The sequence below is a fragment of the Podarcis liolepis genome (genome assembly GCF_965112155.1).
Source record: "Podarcis liolepis genome assembly, chromosome: 1".
Taxonomy (NCBI): domain Eukaryota; kingdom Metazoa; phylum Chordata; class Lepidosauria; order Squamata; family Lacertidae; genus Podarcis; species Podarcis liolepis.
Window position 1 is genome coordinate 70,442,075 of NC_139554.1, and position 19,521 is coordinate 70,461,595.

A 19,521-nucleotide genomic window follows, 5' to 3' on the forward strand; every position below is an offset into this window, starting at 1 on the left:
CAACCGTCAGATACATTTCAATTCTGAGTGCTTACTCAAAAGTAAGTACCACTGTGTTCAATGGAATCAACCCAGTAAAATTTGCATAGTCTTGCAGGCTTAAACAGGAGTTCATTATTTCAAATCCTAGATAAAGATAAGTTTGGGGGTGCATTTTATACATCCCATGAACTAATCTAACAGTTTCCCCATCTTCAGAATGCAGCCGTGCAAGCAATAGGCTTCAATTTATCTTTCAATGGGGCTGTGGAATTCGTTATTAATATGCCAATTGAGTTAGAGACAGTGAAAGTCATATGCAAATAGTATGAAGTGCCTGATGGCTGCCCTGAACAAATTTTGTGCTCCAAGTGCAAAGCTGCACAGAATCAACCTGTCTTTTCCATATCCATCTATTACAAAATGAGCTAAACACGATACAGAATCTAATATTTCTACTATCTCTTCCAAGCATATACAAATCATGCTTCCCAAGCATTAACAATTCCCAACAATGCCAGATCACCTTAGCTGAAACACTCAACTTTTCTGTGCGCAGCCACCAGACCACCACCCTCCTTCCCATCCCCTCTACAGCAACATAACCTCAGCTGCCTTATACTGTCTATATAACAAGAATTTTATTTCCTGTCCCTAGTTTACCCTCAACATATGCACACCGATATTTTGCAAGCTCCTTTGAGGTTTTACTGCAACCAAGGAGCATATAAATGTTCTGAAATAAGTAATAAAAATAAAATACACACAAAAGACATCCTAAAATTGTTACTTTGGTAAGAGACCATTTTCCTCCCACTTCAACACATAAACGTGGAAGACACACTTCAGTTCAAGGTCCTCGTGCCCTACAGGGCTTGGATACGCTGAACAAGAGCAGTCAATCTCCTCATCCATTCGGAGCCTTAAGCAAACATTACATCAAGGCTGAAAACCTTAAATAAACATTGCATCAAGGGCTTTTTTTATATAAGTGTTCAGCCTTTTTTTCTCCGTTTCCTTTTAAGCTGCCGCTTCCACTTTATCACAAAGTATTTTCCTACTTATATGCCCTCAAGCAGATGCCGATACTCTCCTACGCAAATAATACGTACTTTAGAGCTCAATAAGCATTACCTCTTTAGGAGAGGTTACCTGGGCAGAGGTAACGCGCCCGTCACCTGCCAGAAGCGGGATTAAGGAGGAAGAGAGATTCTTAACGCATCGCCTTTGCTTGGAAGGATTTTGTTCCATCAAGTATGATGTAAGCAAAAAGTCAAAACATCTTTGAACACACGCCAAAGCTCATTGGCTGCCAACGCGGCCGGTTCCCAGACAGCGCTTAAAGGAACATACCTGTTGCAAAGCAAATTCCTGGAAAGGCATCCGAGAGCAGAGATTTCGCGCCGACAGAGCCTGAAGCTACGGGAAGCAGCCTCGGGGGCCGGCGGGCTTCCTCGGAAGTAAACCCCGCCGAGTTTGAAGGGGCACTTATCCAATGAAGGCGCACGCGGCAGCCCCCAGGGGACGGACCCACATCCAGTCCGAGATCGCCCAGCCGCGCGGAAGCAACGGGCCAAAAAACGTCTCGCAGAACGCGGCCGCCCCGTCGAAGTTGGCGCGGGGAGCAGGACCCAACCAGCGGCACACCCCCCCGCCCCCAGGAGCAGTGTCGCCGCCAAGCCAGCGGGCAACCCCTCCCTTCGGCGCCAGCCACCCCGTCCAGGCAAAAAGCTCCAGGCTCCTCTGGCCCCGAGCAGCGCCACAGGCCTCCCCGGGCAGGAGGCGAGAGGAGCGTGGCCCCTCCCAGCAGCGTCTCCCGTCCCAAGGGGCCCCCCACCCTGCAGGCAGCCCCGCGGAGGAAGGGGAGGGGTCTTCGGCCGCCTGGCGGGGCCGCTGCCGCCGCCGCCGCCCCACCCTGGCGAAGAACAGCAAGAGGCGCCGCCGCCGCCGCCCCCTCGCAGGCCCCTCACCTGGATGAATTGGATGGTGAGCGCGGACTTGCCCACTCCGCCGCCGCCCACCACCACCAGACGGTACTTTTCCTGCCCCGGGCCGTCCCGGCAGCCCGCGGCCATCGAGGAGGAGCCCAGGCCAGGCGAAGGCGAGCAAGGGGCGCCGCGGGCACCTCCCGGCCCGGGCTAGGGGGTCGCTGGCCGCCGCCTCGCCGCTCCGGGGGCTGCCACCGCCACAGGCCCAGCGAGGGGGGACTCCGGCCAAGGGAGGCGCGAGCGAGCGAGCGAGGAGCCCAGGCGGCGGCGGCGGCGGCGGCTCGGGGGCAGCTGCCAGCTGCAGGCTCCTCCTTTTCGGCGCGGCAGCTGCGAGCAGAGTGAAAGCGGCAGCAGCCCCGCTCCGGCTACAAATGGCCGTCAGGAGGTGGGCGCCGGCATGCAAATAGATTTATGAATATGCATGAGCTGGGCGGGGGCTTCTCCCTGGCGAGCGCGGTCTTGCTTACACACCGAGGCAGGCGGGGGGGGGGTGGCTCTCCCACGCGCGCGTCCCCTTTCTCAGTCTCCGCCTCCCCTGCGCCTCAAATTCCCACCGTGAGTTTTTTGCTGAAGGGACTTGCATTTTTTATATTGGGGGGGGGGTTAGAAGTTGCTGTTGCAAAGAGAGAGGTGTGCGGAACTCCTATGTTTTGCTGTGAGAGTCGCCTTGGTCAAGGAAAACCCCCCGGTTTTTCGGATGCGTTGAAGTCGGCGACGAGCCTCGCGTCAGTCAGCAGAGATTCCGTTTGCGGCCCTCGGCCACGCAAACGCAAGAAGTGTTTGAGCCCATTGGAAGAAATGGATTTAAGTCTGCTCTACAGTGTCACGAAACTCAAGGAGCATGGCAATGATGGTGCTGGCAGTGCCTGAGGGTCAGGACTCCCAGGGCATCACTGCTTGGAGCCGCATAGCCAAGGCGTTCTTCAGGCTCCGACTCTGCCAGCCCACTTGACCACTGCATGCCCCCCTCCCCACTGTCAGTCATCGTGGCTCTCTCTCTGGCACCATGCAGCTATGGCTACAGAGCTGGCCTTTGAGTGAAGCAGCATGAAGTAGTCTGCTTCAGGCGGCAAGATCCACATGGACAGCAGATTCAACCCCCCAATGGATCGCCCACTGCTACTGCCAGAGAAGCAAGGAGAAGGGGAAGCATCCAGGTTCCAGCGAAATCTTGGAGGGCTTTTGCAAGATCTCACTGGAAGCTGTCGCCACAACCACTTCTCCAGCATTGCCACAGGCGCCCCACCACCACTGGAGAAATGAGACAAAATGGCGGCAGTGGCTTCTGGTGAGAACCCTGCCTCTCACATGCAAGACTTCGCCAGAACCTGGAAGCCTCAGGTGGCAAAATGAGACAGATTGTATGGCAAGCCCCTTCCATTCATGCTGCCTCTCTCCCACCCAGCTGCTTGCCTCCACCATGCCCCCAGTGCAGCTTTTGCCATTCCCTCTCCACCCATTGGCTCCCCCAACTGAACCTTCACAGCTCCCTAGCTGTTCCCTTACACTAAATCCAACAGAGACAAGCTTCCAGATCTTCCTTGATTGAAAATGGGTTTGGCTTCTCTCTTGGACTCCCCATCTTGCAGCCAGAGGTGAGTGTGCTGTGCTCCTGCAGCCCATGCCCCTGAACAGATGGCCAGTGCAATCATCTCAGCCGGTGCAGAGCACTTCTTAAGGGGAAGCAAGAACCTCACTTCTCCTTTCCCTTTCCCTTCCAGCCATCTGTGAATTTCATGCAATATTAGCAAAGGTGTTTCACTAGAAAGGGTGCTATGACATGGGTAAAAGACCAAAGACAGCCCCTTTCTGCAGCATTCATTGGGCATTTGATCCACTGTACAGTAATTCCATGTATTCTCACAAACCTCTCTATGTTGGTGATCTAGTAATTCATAAAGCGCGATTGGACACACTGCTCTGTTAGTCTGCCCTTCTTGCCTGACACTGTGTAACTGCTGTGGTAATAACAATGCACAGCACACCGTTACAAGACGCAAGGCCAGCTGAGTTATTTTGGCATCTGAGGTAGGAAACCCCACAAGCACCTTTCCCTCCCTCCCCAACGTAAAAAATACAATAATAATATTTCATTGCTTTTTCATGACACCCAGAATCAGCTACTTGCAGTGGCCACCTCACTCTCCTTCATGGTAGGACTGCCGCTGCATAACACCACACATAAGGTGACAACCCTTTAGCCCAGTGGCTCCTAAACTTTTTCACTCCTGGACCACTTGAAAATTGCTGAGGGTCTTGATGGACCACAACAATTTTTCTGCCTCTTCTAATGTGTGATGCTAGAGGCTGCATGATTTTAAATTGTATTTTTACATACTTGTGCTAAAGCAGGCTTCTCCTTAAAAAAGCTCCTGGCACAACAAACCAGTTACTCTGTAAGACATCACAGCATCCCGGGTCCCTCTCCCCCACTTGACAATCATTACTCTTATTAAAAGTTCAGTTACTTCAGGGAGAGTCATATCTGGCTTAGACAGGAATGTCAGAGGCTTGGTAATTTCAACAGCATGCAAAGCACAGCATGCGCAACCACTGGTAACTCTGCAGCACAACTGAATTTTTACACACTGATGTCAGCAGCATAACAAATGAATCAGTTGTCACCTTTGATGTTACCACAATAATGGGAAATCAACTCATCATTAGCAATGAATTCTTCAGTGTATACTAGTGACACTGCCAGCTTTTCCAGCAGTAGATCTTATCTCAGTGAATGATGGTTACTTAGAAAAACACACCCCAGGTCTTTCTTTTCTGCTTTTTTTTTTTTAATTCCTGGGCTCAACACCTTTATGAAACTACACTTTATCATATTCAGAGTTTCTCTGGGGGTCATAGATGTTGTTTGCTGATTTATTTTCTTAAGGTCTGGTCCATACCCCAAATCCGGTGGGCTGGAAGGTGTTAAGATGTGGCACATCTTCCCACCAGCTGAGAAGAGCCTCATCAGGGCAAATATCACCTTCTGGCAGAAGCCCACCAGACAAAACCACACCTGCTGGAGATCTTCCTGGCATAACTTCCCCCAAAGGACCATGCTGGGAACAAAGATGGGGCAGGATACAAAGAGTTATTGACATATGGGGTTGTTGATTTATCTTCTTCATTTCCCTCCCCTGCCCCACCATCTTATTTTTGTCCACCTCCCCATTAGCCATGTACATTTATTTCTGGGAGGTTTCTTTTGAGAGCTCTTTAATGGATATGTATGTCACTTTCTGTGTCTACCTTCGCAATAGAGTGACTTGAGCCCTGAAAATTAATAGCTACAAATAAAATAAATAAATACATACATACATACATACATACATACATACACTGACAACAATGTTGTGGTGCCTGGTGACATGAACAACTCCTGGTGACATGAACAACACGGTTAGTTTTTAAAGGCATTTTATAAAGAGAGCAACTTATTGGTTGGTTGGCATCCATATCGGTCTCCGCAGAGAGCAACAGTTGCTCGTGAAAATACAAGCTGTTTCATCCTTGTTTTTGTAAGCAACTGACAATGAGCTGAAACCATACTTTATTGAGGCAATGACAAATGACAGATCAATGTGGTGCTGGGTATGCTGACTTCAGATCAGGGAGGTACAGCTTCAACTCCCTCCCCAGAAAGGAGGGACCCTAAGCAGGCCAACTAGGCCTGTGTGTGTATTCAGCATCTGCCCGCCTGGTTAACTATCAAACAGAAATGTGGGTGCTTTTTATCCCAAAGAAGTATGCAGGTGAGGAGAGCAAAATCTGCCCCCTCCCATCCCTGCTGAATCCAGCCAATAAGAGACAGTTTTAGGGTAGCACAACTGGTTTGGCCACACTGGACTCCGCGCTGCAGGGGGTGCCACAACAGTGCTGTTGTCAGGCTTCAGGAAATCTGATCCCTCCCCCTCACGGCAGGCTGCCAGTAATAGAGAGACAAGAAGCTCTTACCAATGTCTTTTATTCAATGTTCACAGAGAGAACCTTAGAAATGTCACCTCTCGGGGTAATGGCATTGCTCCGAGTAATCTCCCCCCTTCCTCTCAGTTGTCAACAGTACTCTTCCAGTGGCTGCTTAAGGCCATTTGCCTTTTAGCTTTCTGCTCCACCACTTTCACTGCTCTCTGGATTCTGGGAGAAGCGGGGTCTGCAATGCTTTCTAATGATAACGTGTCAGCCTGCTGCTCCCCCCTCCTCTTCCCCCATTCTCTCCCAGCTTTGCCCCTCTTCTGTCTCAGAGCCATGACCTTCTGCAAACCACTGTTGTAAATCTATGCTGTCTTCTTCTTCTCTGGGAGGTGCAGGGGTGGGGTTTCCACCATTCCTTCTCAGTCCAGTCCTTGACAGCTGTAGAACAGAGTGTGAGAGATGGGGGGCACCAAATTTTAGCATTGCACATGGTGCCACTGAAATTTGAGAGCCCCAAGTCCGCCACTGAGCCAATGGCTTATCTGGTCCAGCATCTTATTCTTAGAGTGGCCAATCAGAATTCTACAGAAAGCCTACAAGTAGGCCATGAGTGCAACAGTGCTCGCTCCATGTATGATTCCCAGCAACTGGCATTCAGAGACAAAGCTCACTATACAGTGGTACCTCAGGTTAAGAACTTAATTTGTTCCGGAGGTCCATTCTTAACCTGAAACTGTTCTTAACCTGAAGCACCACTTTAGCTTAATGGGGCCTCCTGCTGCTGCCGCACCACCAGAGCCTGATTTCTGTTCTTATCCTGAAGCAAAGTTCTTAACCTGAAGCACTATTTCTGGGTTAGCGGAGTGTGTAACCTGAAGCGTCTGTAACCCGAGGTACCACTGTATTTCAGTGCCGTAAAAAGCCCCCCTCCCCACCCCAGTCCTACTCTGATACCGGCTTAAAGGATCTGTGTGATGAGGCAAAGCAGATTTTGCTCCCCCACAACACTCCATGTGTTCGACTTTATATAAAAACCAGGCAAATGCTTCTTTAAAAAAAGTAGCAAGCTGTTCAGCAGACGTAGGTTTGGGGTTGAAAAAATGCAGCTTGTCTTAACATGTTGTATTTCATTTCCGTCTCACCTTTATCCTCCAAGGAACTTAAGATAGTATACATGGTTCTCCACAACCACATGTTATCCTTGCAACAACCCTGTAAGGTGGATTAGGATGGGAATCAGTGACTGAGCCAAGGTCAGACTTCATGCCTGTGTGAGGATTTGGCCTGTGGTCTCTCAATCCTCTAATGAAAGAGCCTGGGACAATGCACAAGATGCCCCCTCTCCCATTACATGACTGGACAGGCAGTTGAATCTTACTTCAACACTGGCAGTGGGATTTCCAGTGCACTTGGCAGCCAGGGAGTATGTGATGGGCCTGTGGTGTACATAGATTTGCTCTCCAGCAGAGGGGAATGGCCAGTGGTCTCAAGAAGAATGGCTGGGAGGTTGTCAACTGCTGCCACCTGAGGCGCAGCGGTAGGACCACCTCAGGCCAATGTCAAGTCAAACTTAATATTATTTAGTAGAGGGAGTACATGCAATTGGTTGAGAGTTGCTAAATGCTAAGCAAATAAGAGGTGACAAGTGATGCAAACATGGATGTGTGGGACAGCTTAAATTCTAGGTGGAATGAAGCCTATGGCAGCCAAAAGAAGCTAAAAGACAAGAATACAAGACAGGCAGCAGGTGGAAGGACATGTTCACGAAGGGTGCATGGTAGGGGAAAATGGTAGAAAACAAGCCCTCAAAGCAGTTGGAGGGAGGGAGGGAGGACTCACAGTAAGGTGCAACGTGGTTGTTCTGAACTTCTGAGTAAATCTGATAGCCTCAGATTTATCAGCAGTCTCTTCCTCCTTCCTTCTGCTGGGGTTTGCTGGGAGGCTGAAGTGCACAAGGCAACAGGGACCCAATCCACTTATGCCTCATTGCCTCTGGTTGGCAGGGCACATTTGAATACCAGATGGTACAAACAGAACTGCTGGAGTAGACCATGTAATCCAGTACAGTGGTACCTTGGTTCTCGAACTTAATCTGTTCCATGAGTCTGTTTGACTCCCAAAACCATTCAAAAAGCAAGGCACGGCTTCCAATTGGCTGCAGGAGCTTCCTGCACTCAAGCGGAAGCTGCGTTGGATGTTCGGCTTCTGAAAAACGTTCACAAACCAGAACAATTATTTCCGGGTTTGCAGCGTTTGGGAGACGATTTGTTTGACAACTAAGCCGTTCGGGAACCAAGGTACCACTGTACTCTGTTTTCAACAGCAACACCTCGGGGAAGAACATGGGTGGGGTACAAAAGGACCATCCCATCTCTATTGAAAGGAAGGGAAGTCTGGGACAATAAGCAGAGCAAGTCTGAAGAGTTACTGCTGGCACTCTAAAGAATCTTACTTCTTTTTCCTTAGGCTGTGTAAAGCTTTCTGGCTGTAAGTTGTGTAACTCCTCAAAGCATGACACACACATGATACATTTACAGAGAAGTGTTGGGAGGAGGAAGGTGGCCACGTGCTTATGCCAGAATTACAGTGGTACCTCGGGTTACATACGCTTCAGGTTACATACGCTTCAGGTTACAGACTCTGCTAACCCAGAAATAGTACCTCGGGTTAAGAACTTTGCTTCAGGATGAGAACAGAAATCGCGTGGCGGCGGAAGCAGGAGGCTAAAGTGGTGCTTCAGGTTAAGAACAGTTTCAGGTTAAGTACGGACCTCCGGAACGAATTAAGTACTTAACCTGAGGTACCACTGTATTATTGGCTTTGGTGGGGACCATCCCCCAGGAATCCACACACAGCTGAAAGAAAGAAAGAAAGAAAGAAAGAAAGAAAGAAAGAAAGAAAGAAAGAAAGAAAGAAAGAGGTGGTAACAGCTACTTGAACTAGGTCCCGGTGGAGAACAAGGCAACCCAGACTTGCTTGTGAGAATGCCACAAGAGTGCGGGGAAATCCAAAGTAGCCTCCAGGTCTGTGGCAGGATGTGAGAAAGTGAAATCTAAACTAGGACCACAGGTCATAGAAGAAACAAGAAAGGATTTTACCCCAAGATGGGGCATTGACAAGTCTGTGAATCTTCCTTCTTGTGTAATGGTGATTTTGGTAATGGTAATGATGTTGAAAAATGTCAGCTGCTTTACAAATTTCCTTCTAAAATTAGGCCTGCTACAGATAAATCCAAGAAAATCAGGTGATTCCCTGAACTCTAAAATAGGAAGCTAATGCTGAGTCCCACAAAAAGACCATTGATATATCTTAATAAGGAATTTGAGGCTTCTTTTCACCATTACTGTTCTTGTGCTCTTATTCTTGGCATCAACATTTAAAAAATATTCATGCAAAGGGGCAGATTTTCCATTACTAACAGTTTTGCAGACTTAAAGTTTTGTAACACCAGTATCAAACAAAGCTCCTTTCCATATGCAGCCATTATTTGTTGCTCTTCATCCCTTATCCCATTTAGCAATGCAGGAATTTTTTGATGATTCCTCTACGATGATACAAGCCAATGAGACATTTCAAGCTGAAAGAGTCTGTGTTCTTCTGGAGTGCAGAGTGCCCAGTCATTTGGGGTTCGTTTCATAATAATAATATTATAATAATTTAATATTTATACTCCACCCATCTGGCTGGATTTCCCCAGCCACTCTGGGCATCTTCCAACAAAATATTAAATATTAAAATACAATAGTCTGTCAAACATTAAAAGCTTCCCTAAACAGGGCTGCCTTCAGATGTCTTCTAAAAGTCTGGTAGTTGTTGTTCTCTTTGACATCTGGTGGGAGGGCGTTCCACAGGGCAGTTGCTACTATTGAGAAGGCCCTCTGCCTGGTTCCCTGTAACCTCAGTTACAGTGAGGGAACCAGCAGAAGGCCCTCAGTGCTGAACCTCAGTGCCCGGGCTGAACGATGGGAGTGGAGACGCTCCTTCAGGTATACTGGGCCAAGGCCATTTACGGCTTTAAAGGTCAGCACTGAGTGATAATTGGCCATATTAGCCGCATCTAAAGATGGTTTTTTAAGAAGCGGTTTGATAACCGCCTCTTTCAGCAGGTCTGGGAAGGCTCCCTCACAGAGAGAAGCATTCACCACCCCGCGAAGCCCATTGCCCAGCCCTTCCCAGCTAGCTTTTATAAGCCAGGATGGGCAAGGATCAATGAGACAGGTGGTTGGTTTCACTCGTCCAAGCAGCCTGTCCACATCCTCAGAGGTAACAGATTGGAATTGATCCCACACAACTTCACTAGACAGGACTCTAGCACCATAGCTGTCAAGTTTTCCCTTTTCTTGCAAGGAATCCTATTCGGAATAAGGGAATTTCCCTTTTAAAAAGGGAAATGTTGACCGCTATGCTCTAGCACTCTCCCGCCCCGGCCCTGCCCCCCACGGTGGAGTCTAACTTCCGGAATCTGAGCAACTTTATCTGCAAAAAACTTTGCATAATCATTGCAGGAGATCTTGTGGCCTGTACTGGGCCCCGATGGAGCAGGTGGTTCCACTAAACTGCGAACCACCTGAAAGAGTCTCCTGCTTCTGTTTGCTGTAGATGCAATAGAGGCGGTGAAGAAGACCCAGGGTGTCATCGACCTGGCTGCTGGCTGCTGCTTCAACTCCACCGGATTCAATTGTCTGCACCCCCTCTTATCTTCATGAAGCCCCACAGCAGAGCGTGGCTTCCCAGTTCCCTGCAGAGCTTGCTCATCAGAAATAATATTTTCAGCGTGATTAATTCTTCCTTCCATTTCTAAATCTCTCCCCCACAACTGGCAGAATGTCTCCCAGTTCGTGTTGTTACAGAAATAGCACGAGATGGCATATGTTAGTGTAATTGCTTTAATTGATCATTTCTCTTCATTTGGAGAGTGTGCTTGAGCTCTTATCCCTGCAAAATGAAATTTAAATGGAGTTCATCTTCAGATGGCAGACACAAGTACAGGGAAGCACAGGAGACACTGCCAAGAGCAGCCCTGCCAGAAGGCAGGGTGAAGCCTCAGCTTCAGGCTGTAAATGGAGGCACAATTAATGGAGAAGCTCCGTTTGACAAGTACCTAAACACTGTATCTCTTTAAAAGTGCCTTGACTGCATCATGCATGCTTCTCTGGTACCAGGGTGGAAAGAGGGGCATAACAATGCCAAGAACCTTGCACACACAAACAACAGTGCATTGCACACATACATTCTTGAGAAGTCCTGTGACGTTTTGGATGCATCATGCCAAGAAATATCAAAGATGCCAGTGGATTGGGTGTGATGTGCAAAGGAGAGTGGCTGGATATTGTTGTTGTTGTTTTACCTTTGCAGAATCAGGTACATCTTCTGATCCGAGTATAGACATTTACTGATTTGTTTTCATATTTTGCATTCCTTTTCATGTGTATCCCACCTACATTAGTTATTTACAGGGCCACAAGGAAGATTATCGCTGAAACATGATTGAAACGCTTCGGGCAATTTTGTTGCAACAATAGAATTGGGGAAAGGCCATAGCAAAACAGGTTGCATCCAGGTTTCAGGTTCAAGGTTCAATCCCCATCTTCTCTAGGTAGGGCTTGGAGAGACCCTTGAATTCTGGAGAGTGGCACCCAGTCTGAGAAGACAATAATGAGCTTGAAGGACCAAGAGTCTGACAGCTTCCTGTGTTCCTTATAAGCAACTGTACTTTTGAGCACCAGTCTAAGGATCCACTCCCTGGCTGTTTTCAGCTTCTAGCCCTTTATGGATGAGTTCCCTCTATTTTCCCCAAGCACTGGACTCTTCCACACATCCTCTGAAGGATCTGTTTTCTGGGGAAGAAATAGAGCACTCTAAGTGATTTTGTAAAAACTTTTGCATTTGCACACCTATACTGTATTTTTCCGTGTAGATGATGCTTTTTGCTATTTAAAAAAAGGGCAAAAATTGGGTGTCGTCTTATACACGGATAGTGAATGCAGAGGGGGGACATGCGATTAATGGCATCAACAAGCAGGAGATCGGCAGCGGCGATTAGGCAGGTGATTGGTGGCTGCGGCAAGGCCTGCGGGCGATTGGCTGTGGCTGCGGCAATTGGGCAGGTGATTGGCAGCTGTAGCGAGACAGGCAGGCGATTGGTGGCTGTGTCAAGTGAGCGAGTGGGCTGTTGGTGGTGGCGAGCGAGCAGACAATTGGCAGCTGTGGTGAGGTGTGTGATCATCAGTGGCTGTGGCAAGCGATCAGTAGTAGCGCACAGGCGGGTGAGCGATTGGTGGAAGTGACCTCCCCCACCCCCACAAAAGCTAAACAACTTAATTTCTTAATTTTGGGTTTAAAAAAATAGGGGTCATATACATGGGGGATTCTTATACATGGAAAAATACGGTATATTGTGGAGGGAGGTTTGGGATTCAGCAGCTGGCATGGGAAGTACCATTAGCAAGAGAGAATCAAAAGAAAATTCCTTCAGAACATATAGTCTGAGAGCTTAGCAGGGCACCTCTGCCAAGGCTCTGTCACCAGCCTCTAGAACCACCACTTAAAAACTACTTATTTACTGCCCTCCAGGCTGCACCTGCATTCCATGTATCAAGTTTCTAAGCAAACCCTAAGCATGGCATTAGGCTTTTTGGCACCCTTGTTTCCCTATAAAATGGTGACTTGTTTCCATTAAGAATGAATCCTATGAATTGCAGTGGCATCCATTTTCAATGAACGAGGAAGTGAATGGAGGTGGAGTGGGGAGGAATGATCTTCACAATGTGCTAGAAATTTATCTGGACACACTGCCTCATCATGCCATGTTGACCATATGAACCTATAATGAGAAAACATGGTCAGGTTTGATCCTTCCCAGCTCTCTGATGCTAGGACACTAACCTTTCAAACTAACGTTTTGTTGACAGCATCTGCAACGTCTCGAGTTGTATTCCTGGGGTCTTTCTTTTCCCTTTGTAACACCAGTTAGTTGAGCATCTCCCCAACTAGAGGAGCGCTGGTTTATGTCACTGAATAGATTCTCATTGTACTTTGTTCACGAGACTTTATTGATTTGTTTATTTGTGCCTTATGCCTGGAGAGAGTAAGGTCCAAAGCTCAGTGGTAGAGCACCCCCTTGGCAAGAGATTCCAGGTTCAATCCCTTGTCTCCCAGCTGGGGCTGGGGAAGACCTTCATCTGAAACATGCTAGTCTGTGTCAACGAAGGTCCGACTCGGAATATAAGACAGTTTCAGTGCATGAAGTTTCATGAGCATCTTCCGTCATCCCACCCACAAATCTTAAATTTCTATAAAAACCAATGGAAATAATAAGGCAAATTATACCAATAATGCAGCTGAGATAACTGATATTATATAAGCAGCAGGAATTCTGAGAGATTTTGAATCTCCCTTCACCTAAAATCTCATCAGGAGTGTCAGTCTTGTATAATTGGTGCATTTGTTTCCACCCTGAAATGCATGCATGCTTGCACGCTTATTTAGTTAAAGCATTTACCAGCTGCTTTTGCATTTTTTAAAAAAATGATCAAGGCAGCTTATAATCACAGTACATTCTCATTTAAAAAATAAAACAAAAATTAGGTTCACAGATTCTGTTTGGATCTGTTTTGTGTAGCTGCCAAAAGACACAACTGAAATCTATGGGACTCCTACAAAGCAAACTGCTCACATTGAGCCGACTTATCTATTTGTTTTCCTTGATCATTGTCAGCCATCGCTGCTTCAGGGTAGTTTTTACCATACTGCCTTACAGCGTATATGCTTTCCTTTTTAAAAAGGAAATTCATCCAGTGAGTCAGAATCCCTATAAATGTCAAGACAGAGCTTAATGTTGTTAAGGTTTAAACCAGGAGTTTCATCTAATGAAATGAAATACTTTTTACAATCTGGGCTTCTGAGTCATGATCAGGTGAGATCTCGGAAAGGTGAGTAACCACAGAAGCAACTTTTCTGGGAAAACTCAGAAGTCTATTTCTGATGTTTGCTTCCATCAGTGTTTCTAAATGAATATTTTAGATTATTCTACGTAAACCGCTTGGAGGTTAAATTTTGTTGATTATAAAAAATTCAGAAGATAAAATAAAATAAAAAATTATTAAAGCACCAGTGGGAATTTCTTATATGGAAGGCTAGTTGAAATCAATGGGATCCCATGGGACTTTGTGCAGGAGAAATGTCCAGAGCTCAATGTTTTCAAAGAATTCTGGGCACTGTCGTTTACCCCTCACAGAGTTCCAATTCCCAGCAACCCTTAACAAACTACAGGACCCAGAATTCTTTGAGGCTTCAAATGTGCTTTAAAGGTACTGTGTCTACATAGTCTCATTATTTGAAAGCCTTCAGATTTTTATTTTTATAATATTCATTCATAAGCAATGCTGAAACAATTACGGAAGGGGGAAAGGGTAAATTTTCAGGAAGATAGCAGAAGAACCCCAAAACCATGATCATACAAGGAACAGCCACCTTTCCCGTTGTCCCGTCCTATGTTGTGAGCGTAGTTCAATAGTCTCAGTATAACATGACAAAACAGATGTGTCTTAATGCTGCTGCGGTGATCACATGATGTTCCCATACCCTCCAACATGCCACAAAGGAAAATTGGGACGTGCGTCTTTCATAGCTGCACTCCTACACAAGACATGTGACTCGTACAAGAGCGTGACCCCCTCAAATGTGCATCTTTTGTGGCCACACTCCTGTGTGAATCACGCAAGTATGTGATCCCCGAAAACATGCATCTTTGGGGGCTGTGCCCTTGCGAGAGTCAGGTGACTCTCATGATAGCATCTTCTGGGGCCACGCTCTTGTGGGAGATAAAATGGGACATCCCAAGATCCAATTAGAAGCAGGGGTGGTTTCTATAATTCCAGGATGCTCCACTCAAAAGCGGAACAGTTGAGGAGTATGTGTTCCCTGTTCTCCAACATGGCACTACAAGAGGCTATGAAACTTCCCTTGCAGCACAGTATGGGAAGGCACAGCATTGCCCAGTTGTCTTGGCAACCCAGGAGCCTTATACCAAGTGAGACTATTGGTCCATTGAGATAGAAGGTTGTCAACCTGGTCCCTACCGCCCACTAGTGGGCATTTCAGGATTCTAGGTGAGCGGTAGGGGGTTCTATGGCACAAGCTGAATCCTCCTTCCATCGAGCACTGGTGGGCGGTAAGGAAATTTTACCATCAAGAAAGATGCATTAGTGGGCGGTAGGTATAAAAAGGTTGACTACCCCTGGTCTAGATCAAGGTCTCAGATTGGGAACATTGCAGCCCTACCTGGGGATGCCATTGATCAAACTTGGGAACTTCCACATGCAGAGCAAATGTTCTACCCCTGAACTAAGGCCCCAGTAGGTAAAGTCCTTTGCCACTTGGATGTCCCCTGAAAAAATCACTCAATTGCAGGAAGGTACTTCATTCCCTGTTTTTAGTTAGACCAAAATAATTACTCAGTCCTGAATTTGAAAAAAAGAGTGTCCAATGAACATAAAATCCTAGAGCTGTACTTGGTGATTTCAAACAACTAAGGCCCAGGGGCTGGATCCAGCCCAATCACCTTCTAAATCCGGTCCGCAGACGGTCCAGGAATCAGCGTGTTTTTACATGAGTAGAATGTGTTCTTTTATTTAAAATGCATCTCTGGGTTATTTGTGGGGCATAGGAATGTGTGCGTTTTTTTCTTCTTCAAAATATAGTCCGGCCCCCCACAAGTTCTATGGGATAGTGGACCGGCCCGCTGCTGAAAAAGTTTGCTGACCCCTGAATAAGAGCTCCCTCATCTTCTCTTTATAGATGTCACCCAAGTCTGAAGCTGGGAGCAGCTGAAAAGGTGGTAGAAATGACTGATCAGGGACTTTTCGCTCTTGAGTACCCATGATATGTCATGACTCAAAGCCAAACCCTCCACTACTGAAATCAAAAAGCTGTTAATGTTAAGATATTTTGGTAGAGGGTCCCACCCAGATGTCTTGAGCACTTCTCACAAACCACCAACACCGGTTGATCACTTGTGTGAGCAGCTCTGAATGCAGTAGGCAGGTGTGGATGGGCATAAGTAGGTTGGGTATCTCAGGAAATGGCAGAGCATTTGGGATGAACCTTAGGGGCTACAACAACCACCATCAGAGCTGTCCTTGTTTATGAGCGGAAGTAGAGATAATAGTAAAAATTAACTTTAGTGTGTGTGGAGAAAGTGTGCAAAAGGCAACACAGTGCAGGACTTAACAAATCCAAAGCATATGGGAATGTGCAAGCATCCCTATGGCTCGTCAACTTATTAAAGGTAAAGGTAAAGGGATCCCTGACCATTAGGTCCAGTCGTGGCCGACTCTGGGGTTGTGGCACTCATCTCGCTTTATTGGCCAAGGGAGCTGGCGAACAGCTTCCGGGTCATGTGGCCAGAATGATTAATCCGCTTCTGGCGAACCAGAGCAGCACACGGAAGCGCCATTTACCTTCCCGCCGGAGTGGTACCTATTGATCTACTTGCACTTTGACGTGCTTTCGAACTGCTAGGTTGGCAGGAGCAGGGACCGAGCAACGGGAGCTCACCCCGTCACGGGGATTCGAAGCACCGACCTTCTGATCAGCAAGTCTTAGGCCCTGTGGTTTAACCCACAGCGCCACCCGTGTCCATTGTCAACTTCTTACACCCCAACATTTACACCACTATCCTGACTCTGAAGCCAAGATTTAGGTCACTACTGGAGAATGAATGGCCCTCCAGACTCCAACTCCCATCAGCCCCAGAGAGCATGGCCAATAGTGAGGAACGCTGGGAGTTGTGGAGGGCCACAGATCCTTTATTCATGATTTAGGTTTTTGTGGTCACTGGGAATCTCTGAGCTAGTGCCAAACATGCTACATTTCAGTAAGTCAGCAGTGATCATTTTCCCATGATGATATTTAGGTAGGGAGGCACACAAAAATATATTCTTTTCCTTGTAGAATAATGGATGAAAATCAGTGCAGTATAGCAGACACATATTCAAGCTCTTCCCTTGGATAGCTGAAAATTAATCTAAATTAAGGGACGTTGTTCTCAGAAATGACACGTTCTGCTTCCTCCAGTAATGACCATGTTGTGGAATGAGCTACAATAGCTCGGATATGCTCATGGGAAGAATTCAATTGAGTGACCCTATAATGATCCAAGACAGCACAAACACAATTAAGAGAACCATAGCATTCATTAATGAATGAGAGCATTAGGAAAAGAGGAAGCTGGAGCTCTGTTAATGAATGCTCATGCCATTTAGGAGCTGAAGCTTCAGAGAGTTACTTAACTTGTGTGTTTTGATGCTAGCAAGTGATGTTCTTTGTGAGAATCAGGCATTTATATTGGACACTCTTTTAAAAGTCCCCAAATTCTAATTTCATAGGAGCTAGTATTGCATCATGTAGGCTATGCAGAGCTGTAAACATAATCCTAATAAAAATACAGCTTGCTTTTATGTTCTTAAGCCATTTAAAATTGCCAAAAATGATAAAAGCCCCTCAAATGCATATTTTTATTACAATTGTGCTCACAGACCCTCATGCCATGTATGATACAATGTGCTAGGTCTGGTATATTGAGCTAGTAGAATGGGTTATTGCCATCATGCCTTCTTTGTGAGCTTCCTGGAGTCATTTGATTGGCCGATGTTGGAAAAAAATTCCTGGAGAAGATGGACCTTTGGGTTCATCAAGCAGGACTCGTTCTTGATGAAGCAGGCCAACAAGATGGTGAACCTTGTGTTGTGGGCTATCAAATCTCAATGAAAGGAAGGATTCCATTCTTTGTTGTTGTTTAGTCATATCCGACTCTTCATGACCCCATGGACCAGAGCACGCCAGGCACTCCTGTCTTCCACTGCTTCCCACAGTTTGGTCAAACTCATGTTAGTAGCTTCGAGAACACTGTCCACCCATCTCGTCCTCTGTCGACCCCTTCTCCTTGTGCCCACAATCTTTCCCAACATCAGGATCTTTTTCAGGGAGTCTTCTCTTCTCATGAGGTGGCCAAAGTACTGGCGCCTCAGCTTCAGGATCTGTCATTCCAGGGAGCACTCAGGGCTGATTTCCTTCACAATGGATAGGTTTGATCTTCTTGCAGTCCATGGGACTCTCAAGAGTCTCCTCCAGCACCAGAATTCAAAAGCATCAATTCTTCGGCGATCCATTCCATTCTTAGACATCCTTAATAAAACAACTGGGGGTGACAGGCATGAAATGCATTCCACCCTATAACTGGTGCTCTCAAAGGTTAGCATTTCACTGGATTCAACCTCTTGGGTTTTTTTTTCTGGGGGAGGATTGTAAACATAAAGCAGTTTAACATAAACCTTTTGAACAATAAATACATAAATAGACTTGCAAAGTTTCTGTATAGTTCACCAAGAACAAGCAAGTCGGAACAGTTGTTCTCAAGTTACAGAACAAAAATTAATAACCACTGGTGATGTCAATTATTTGGAAACGGAGAACATCAATATGAACAACACCCAGGTATCTTATCTAATCTTCCACCTCTCTTTATTTTACTGGCACATTGGGTTCTTTGATCCTGCAAAGAACCCTTAACAACAACACTTGGTGAGTCCCCCCCCCCCATCTCTACAGGTGGCAAGGCACTGATTAGTTCAGAGGCAATTCTTCATTCCTTCCTTAAATTACAAATCACATCTCACACTGTTGATGCATTCGTTTCCATAAATAAATGGACCTTACTGACTCACAGATGAATGCCTTCATCTGCTCCTCATGCCAGCCTGCTGACAGAACAGATTTATTTGGTACTCCGACACATCATAATTATCCTTTCTAAAAGCGACAACGTTCCTATGGCAACATTTGCATTTTAGTATTTAAGATCTCACGAACATTCCAAAGTGAGAATATGTGTAAGGAAGAGTACCGGGGGAAAGGAAAATTCTGAGCAGTCACTTATGAAGGAGGTGGCATAAAAAGCCAGGTGCACTTGTCTATAATGTGAGATGTCCCGGCATATCTGGAGGAACACAACGTATTTCTGGTATGCACTTGCAGGAGAGTGTTTATCAGTTTGTTTTTAATATGTTGGAAGTGATCTGATAAAATGTTATAAGAGCCTAACACTGAGACAAGGCATAGATTCCAATGGGAACCAGATAAGGCTGCACAGGAAGTACCTTCAAGAATCTACACCTAGAATTAAGAACCTAAAGAAATACCCCACACTGACATTTTGGTCTCAGGTACCGATTTCAAAACTGCCCGGAATTTTTTTGTTTCTTAGAATGCAATGCTGGGTACAAGGCTTATATTAGCCAGATTAAGATGCTTTGAAGCAGAGTGTTGGTGATTTTTATTAATTTCTTACCTGCCCTTCAGCAGGCTACAACAATTTTAAAAGATAATTTTAAAATCAATTAAAACAAATAATCTGGTGCAGTGCTTGGACTAAGTCCGTTGTCTCCAAAACCTGCTGCATTAGACTTGTTAGCACCTCGTGTGGCGCTGGCCCCCTCCATCCTCTTTCTGCTCAAAGGCAGCACACTGAATTCAAAACATGTGGAGCCCAAAATGTTCTGCACAAATTACTGTCTCTGTTATCAGCAGCCAATAATTACACTGATCACAGCTTGATACTGCAGTAGTAAACCAACATGTCCCA

At 46.3% G+C, this 19,521-nt stretch overlaps 1 protein-coding gene across 1 annotated transcript in view; it reads right to left on the reverse strand.

Moving 5' to 3' along the window:
* RRAS2 (RAS related 2) overlaps positions 1 to 2,366 on the reverse strand; it is a 32,784-nt gene extending 30,418 nt beyond the window's left edge. Inside the window, exon 1 of the mRNA XM_083479125.1 lies at positions 1,950 to 2,366. Coding sequence (XP_083335251.1) covers positions 1,950 to 2,054 — 105 coding nt within the window. The 5' untranslated portion in view covers positions 2,055 to 2,366. The remainder of the gene's footprint in view (positions 1 to 1,949) is intronic.
* Between the last annotated feature and the right edge of the window lie 17,155 nt (positions 2,367 to 19,521).